General features: G+C 28.6%; 1 protein-coding gene across 1 annotated transcript in view; it reads right to left on the reverse strand.

The window, feature by feature from the left end:
- The window catches only part of LOC143234670 (hemocytin-like), a 33702-nt gene that overhangs the window by 23974 nt on the left and 1838 nt on the right, over positions 1 to 7890 (reverse strand). The window contains exons 2-4 of the mRNA XM_076472208.1: positions 5935 to 6104; positions 3676 to 3774; positions 3009 to 3165 (exon numbers count right to left, since the gene is read on the reverse strand). Coding sequence (XP_076328323.1) covers positions 3009 to 3165; positions 3676 to 3774; positions 5935 to 5958 — 280 coding nt within the window. The 5' untranslated portion in view covers positions 5959 to 6104. The remainder of the gene's footprint in view (positions 1 to 3008; positions 3166 to 3675; positions 3775 to 5934; positions 6105 to 7890) is intronic.

Raw genomic sequence — 7890 nt, forward strand, 5'->3', positions numbered from 1 at the left:
AAGAGCGTAACATGTTCGAAACTGCAGAGGTGTTTACTTCAACCCCAGTTTTCCTTACCAGTTTCTGTATGACATTACGTGTTAAATGAGGGTTCCAACTAACTTCTCTGAGAACCTTCCTGTTGGCTCTCTCTGGAATTTTAATGGGTCTTCCAGAACGAGGGAGGTTAGAAGTTGATCCTGTAAGTTTAAACTTGGCAATTATGCTTTGAACAGTAAATTTTGGTACATTACGTTGTGTAGCAATACCGGAAAGAGACACACGAGACTTACAATTTTCAATAATTTGGTTTTTTAAATCACTGGACAGTTGTTTCCTGTTCGCCATGATGACGAAGCAGATAATGATGGAGACTGTGCTAAATTGCCAGAAGTACATTTTTTGCTGGCTAAATTCCAATAATTATAAACCCAGTGTCTAGTTCTGGAATAGTATGATGTAGTTTATTCACCAAAATAAATAAACATTTACGGGAATATCAGTTTTTTCATATGTTCTGAACTGTACGAACACTTTCTGCTCCTCCTATTTTTGGTTATTTGTTTATAAACACTATATTTGTCGTTTAATTTACATACAAATGTATGTAGATGTGTGTTGGTATAATATTTATAATATACCATACTTCTACTAGCCTAATTATGATACTTTTTAAGTTATGAGCAAATAATCACTCAAGACGCAGGGGTACGAACAATTTGTTGTAACTGTAAGAACATGTTTACATGGAAATGCAGTACACATTTAAAATAGACATTTTAAGAAGTTAAACACCTTGATAAAGTTAATCAAAAAGAACTTGGGTTTATTTGCAAGACATAAAATAATTAATACAAAAATTAGTTCAACCCAAATGCAATCAAACAAACAAAGAAATGACAAATATGTTAACTTCACAATATTATATTGTATAATTACATTACAGCCTGCTTAAAAAACATTACACCTTCCCTATCAATTCCACATAGTCATAATAAAAACATTACCTAAACTATTATTGTTAGAGTATATGATATAGACTAGTGAAAGGTGATGTCAGAAAAGTATCACAGTTCTCGGTGAACTAATTTCTAGCAATCTTTGGGTAAATCTCTCCTCTACCATTATCAAAAACTTCTACCACAAGAAAACAGTAAATGATAAATACATATGTTTTAATGTTCAGAAGGGGGCACTCTTCCTATGGGGATTTTAAATTTTGAGAAGCAGGAAGTTTGATACCACAATGGATTGACACATTCTGAACACTCAAAGTAATCATTAAACAATAGATCTAAAGATGCGAGTTACTAGCAAATTAAAAATTTAGTTTCAAGACAGAATAACATAAATATAAATATTTATATATCAGTATAAATACAACACTCTACATTACACAGTTACAAAGCATATCAAACACAAACATATAACACTACATTACACAGTTACAAAGTACATCAAACAGAGACACACAACACTATACACTACACAGTCACAAAGCACATCAAACAGAAACACACAACACTATACACTACACAGTCACAAAGCACATCAAACAGAAACACACAACACTATAAATTACACAGTTACAAAGCACATCAAACAGAAACATAGAACACTATACATTACACAGTTACAAAGTACATCAAACAGACACATAGAACACTATACATTACACAGTTACAAAGTACATCAAACAGACACATAGAACACTATACATTACACAGTTACAAGGCACATCAAACAGAAACATAGAACACTACATTACACAGTTACAAAGCACATCAAACAGAAACATAGAACACTATACATTACACAGTTACAAAGCACATCAAACAGAAACATAGAACACTATACATTACACAGTTACAAAGTACATCAAACAGACACATATAACACTATACATTACACAGTTACAAAGCACATCAAACAGAAACATAGAACACTGTATATTACACAGCATATTATATTTCTTTCCATAATGATTATTTTATGATCTTACCACATGATTCAAGAAAATCAAACAGAAACATAGAACACTATACATTACACAGTTACAAAGCACATCAAACAGAAACATAGAACACTATACATTACACAGCATATTATATTTCTTTCCATAATGATTATTTTATGATCTTACCACATGATTCAAGACAATGTAGAAAAGTCTGACCCACGATATGCACAGTACAAATTCTGATGATAATACTGTTAGAAAAAATTATATGAACAGAAAATAAAATGAAGTACATATTTAGAGGATACAACAAATAGATGGAAACAATAAATAACTTAAGGTAACAGTTGAAGATGAACAAATGAAAGAATTAAAGTTGAAAACTATGGATTCACTCATGAAGGTAAAAGTGAAATATGTAGAAAAGCATAATAAAGTAAAAGTAAAAACTAAAGATGAACATAATGAAGGTAAAAGTAAAAACTGAAGATGAATATAATAAAGTTAAAGGTGAAAACAAAAGATGAACATAACGAAGGCAAAAGTAAAAACCATTTAAGAACATAATGAAGAATAAAGTGAAACTAAAGATGAACATAATAAATGTAAAAGTGAAACTAAAGATGAACATAATAAATGTAAAAGTGAAAATAAAAGATGAACATAATGAAGGCAAAAGTAGAAACCATATAAGAACATAATAAAGAATAAAAGTAAAACTACAGATGAACATAATGAATGTAAAATTAAAAACTAAAGATGAACATAATGAATGTAAAAGTGAAAACTAAAGATGAACATAACGAAGAGTAAAACTAAAAATGAATATAATGAAGAGTAAAAGTAAAACTAAAGATGAACATAATAAAAGTATAACTAAAGATGAACATAATAAAAGTATAACTAAAGATGAACATAATAAAAGTATAACTAAAGATGAACATAATAAAAGTATAACTAAAGATGAACATAATAAAAGTAAAACTACAGATGCACATAAAGAAAAACTTAGATTTGTAAATATCTGTAACTGTTTTACAATCAATCACACACTGACTAATATCTCACGTTTTTCACAGTTGACTTCATCATCTGGGCAGTCAATTGCTCCATCACACCAGAGATTGCTGTTAATGCACTGACCATCTGTTGGACACAGAACAGTGCCCTTTGGACAGCCTTCACAAGTACATTTACATGCAGAAGTAAGTTTTTGTTTTTCCCCCTAAATATAGAAAAACGTTTTACATTTTTTTATAATAAAATAGCATTAACTTAATTTCTCAAATTAAATACTGTTTTATTATTTAAACCATTAAATACTGTTTTATTATTTAAACACATAAGACAAAATAAAAGATATTTTCTTATATTTTATTGACTCAATTATGATCATATTTTCAAAAGTCACAAAGAAAATCAAAAATATGATCCAATTTCTCAGCTTTAGTTTGATATATATACATATAATAAATAACCAATTATTGTTAAAATGTTTCTTTATCTTGAAAATTTGGTTTTGGTTCTCTTTCATTTTTGGCTGAAACAGTTAAGAACAAAATACTTTCTCTTAAATTTGCTGTTTATGTTCAGAGCCAAAAATGTAAATGTTTAATAAAGGGTAAACTTTGGATATTTTTGTTACTATTGAACACAATTCTTATGGCAAAAGTTTTCGTCATTAAACATAACATTATAAGTTCCACAACTGTTAACTGGTTCAGATGTTTCCTACCTCAGGACATTTGGGACATTTTTTTTGTTCACATCGTGAATGTCCTTTCATATGACAAACACAAGTTTGGCAGTCCCTTGTTTCAAGAATATCTCCTGGCTAGAAATAAAATTTTAAAATTAGTCAACTTTGTAAAATTAGAATGTAATAAATAACAGCATAATTTCATACTAATAACAAATTAGTTTCATTCTAAGGTTAATTTTAAAACAATGCAATAACACCGTTTCATAATACAAAATAATTTATCAGAACAAATTAAATAAAATGTGAAATTTTATGACATAATTTACAAGCTAAACAAACTATTCTGTTCCCATAAAGAGTATTCATTTATTTTTACAACCAAATAAAATTTGGATAATTATTAAAAAGTATTTATTTACAATAAATTTCCTTTTCTTTAAGAATTCTTTTTTAGTACAAAAGATCAGCTCTACATTCACGTGACTGTTGAATAAAAAACAACAACAAAATAATGAACATTATAAATATAACAAAAGTACATAAAGATATTAATATTGAAAAGAAACACTCAATGTTTTCAATAATGTGAAATTACATGCAATCAAAAACAGTCAGAAACAAATAAGATAAGCAAGTTAATTTGTAAGAAATAAAGAAAGAATGCAAACCACACTTGTGAAAAACAATAAAAGTTAAATTTATAATGCAAACCACACTTGTGAAAAACAATAGAAATTAAATTTATAGTGCAAACCACACTTGTGAAAAACAATAGAAATTAAATTTATAATGCAAACCACACTTGTGAAAAACATTAAAAATTAAATTTATAATGCAAACCACACTTGTGAAAAGCATTAAAAATTAAATTTATAATGCAAACCACACTTGTGAAAAGCATTAAAAATTAAATTTATAGTGCAAACCACACTTGTGAAAAACATTAAAAATTAAATTTATAATGCAAACCACACTTGTGAAAAACATTGAAAAATAACTTAATAATGCAAACAACAGTTAGCATGTAGTTAAAAATATCAACTAATGCCTAAATAAAATGGGTATATTTAATACTACTACAGTTGGAATATTTAACACTACTACAGTTGGTACATTTAAAACTACTACAGTTGGTACATTTAAAACTACTACAGTTGGTACATTTAAAACTACTACAGTTGGTACATTTAAAACTACTACAGTTGGTATATTTAAAACTACTACAGTTGGTACATTTAAAACTACTACAGTTGGTATATTTAAAACTACTACAGTTGGTATATTTAAAACTACTACAGTTGGTATATTTAACACTACTACTGTTGGTATATTTAACACTACTACTGTTGGTATATTTAACACTACTACAGTTGGTATATTTAACACTACTACAGTTGGTATATTTAACACTACTACAGTTGGTATATTTAATACTACTACAGTTGGTATATTTAATACTACTACAGTTGGTATATTTAATACTACTACAGTTGATATATTTAATACTACTACAGTTGGTATATTTAACACTACTACTATTGGTATATTTAACACTACTACTGTTGGTATATTTAACACTACTACAGTTGGTATATTTAATACTACTACAGTTGGAATATTTAACACTACTACAGTTGGTATATTTAATACTACTACAGTTGGAATATTTAACACTACTACTGTTGGTATATTTAACACTACTACTGTTGGTATATTTAATACTACTACAGTTGGTATATTTAATACTACTACAGTTGGTATATTTAACACTACTACAGTTGGTATATTTAATACTACTACAGTTGGTATATTTAATACTACTTCTGTTGGTATATTTAACACTACTACTGTTGGTATATTTAACACTACTACTGTTGGTATATTTAACACTACTACAGTTGGTATATTTAACACTACTACAGTTGGTATATTTAACACTACTACAGTTGGTATATTTAATACTACTACAGTTGGTATATTTAATACTACTACAGTTGGTATATTTAATACTACTACAGTTGATATATTTAATACTACTACAGTTGATATATTTAATACTACTACAGTTGGTATATTTAACACTACTACTATTGGTATATTTAACACTACTACTGTTGGTATATTTAACACTACTACAGTTGGTATATTTAATACTACTACAGTTGGAATATTTAATACTACTACAGTTGGTATATTTAATACTACTACAGTTGGTATATTTAATACTACTACATCTGAACTAAATAAAAGTTAAAATACAACATATATTTCATTCTTAAAGTATGTCCACACCTTGAAACGCTTGTTTTCTTGCATGCAAGGACAATCTATTAGATCAACACAACTAATACCATCACAGACTTTTCCAGGAGGGCAGTCTGGTGGACAACCAGTTGAAAGAATACTTGGAATTTCAGGACAGAGAGGAACAGGTGGAAGAGTAGTTGTTGTCACATTTGGACCTACAACAAATTACTGTTTTACAACATCTTACTTGAATGAATGTTCATATAACAACACTGACTATCCTTGGAATAACTCAGATGATAATTATGAAAAGAAATATCAATTAATAGGAAAACACAGTTACGACAGAAAGTGTTCATACCCCTGCATCATGAGTAGTTTTTTCATCATAACTTTAAAAGTATCATGGTTAGGATAATCAAACAAGGATGAATTATAAATATTATACTAACACACATCTACACAAGTTTTGATGTAAATTGAACGAAAAATAAACTGTTTATAAACAAATAACCAAACATAGGAGGGGCGGAAAGTGTTTGTGCATCTACTTTAATGGTCAGTTGTGTAGCCCTACGTTTCGACCTTCTCCTGTTAATACCAAATTTATTCAAAAACCAGGCACAAAACTGAGGTCGATCCTATGTAAAAACTACAGTGACAAACACCACACAAACATTATTTATAAAATACAATGTGTTAACTGCCACGATTTCTATATTGAAGAAACAAGTAGAAAAATAGAAACCAGATTCAAAGAACATAAAAAGTCACCTTCACACGTTTTCGAACACTGCAAGTCAAATGAACACAACATAACCATAAAAACACTCAAATACTAAATAAAGAAACAAACATAAACAAACACAAAATTAAAGAAGCCTTACTTATACAACAACTTAAACCCAAAATAAACCAATATAAGGGAACGCCTTTATTCCTATATTAAATGTAATAAAATAAAATTATATTATATATTCAAACATCTAACACCGCCCTATACATTCCGACACTCAGTTACACAACCCCTTCCAAACATGTGGTTAGCTTCCGGTCAGTTACCTCTTTCTTTGTGAACCTGACGATGACCGAAGATGGTCGAAACGTTGTTCGCTCTTCTATGTAAAATATTTTCTCAACCCAAACAAGCCGTTTTTGCATATATATTTCTCTACAAGTGGGTTTTCTCGACATCACTGAGTTTAAGTAATGTTTTTATTATGACTATGTGGAATTGATAGGGAAGGTGTAATGTTTTTTAAGCAGGCTGTAATGTAATTATATAAGATAATATTATGAAGTTAACATATTTGTCATTTCTTTCTTTGTTTGATTGCATTTGGGTTGATCTAATTTTTTTATTAATTATTTTCTGTCTTGCAAATAAACCCAAGTTCTTTTTGATTAACTTTATCAAAGTGTTTAACTTCTTAAAATGTCTATTTTCAATGTGTACTGCATTTCCATGTAAACATGTTCTTACAGTTACAACAAATTGTTCGTACCCCTGCGTCTTGAGTGGTTATTTGCTCATAACTTAAAAAGTATCATAATTAGGCTAGTAGAAGTATAATATATTATAAATATTATACCAACACACATCTACATACATTTGTATGTAAATTAAACGACAAATATAGTGTTTATAAACAAATAACCAAAAATAGGAGGAGCAGAAAGTGTTCGTACAGTTCAGAACATATGAAAAAACTGATATTCCCGTAAATGTTTATTTAGTTTGGTGAATAAACTACATTATACCATTCCAGAACTAGACACTGGGTTTATAATTATTGGAATTTAGCCAGCAAAAAATGTACTTCTGGCAATTTAGCGCAGTCTCCATCATTATCTGTTTTTGCATATATATTACTTAAACTATTATTGTTAGAGTATATGATATAGACTACTGAAAGGTGATCTCAGAAAAGTATCACAGTTCTCGGTGAACTAATTTCTAGCAATCTTTGGGTAAATCTCTCCTCTACCATTATCAAAAAC

This window comes from Tachypleus tridentatus, chromosome 12 (assembly GCF_004210375.1).
Source record: "Tachypleus tridentatus isolate NWPU-2018 chromosome 12, ASM421037v1, whole genome shotgun sequence".
In the NCBI taxonomy this organism is placed as follows: Eukaryota; Metazoa; Arthropoda; class Merostomata; order Xiphosura; family Limulidae; genus Tachypleus; species Tachypleus tridentatus.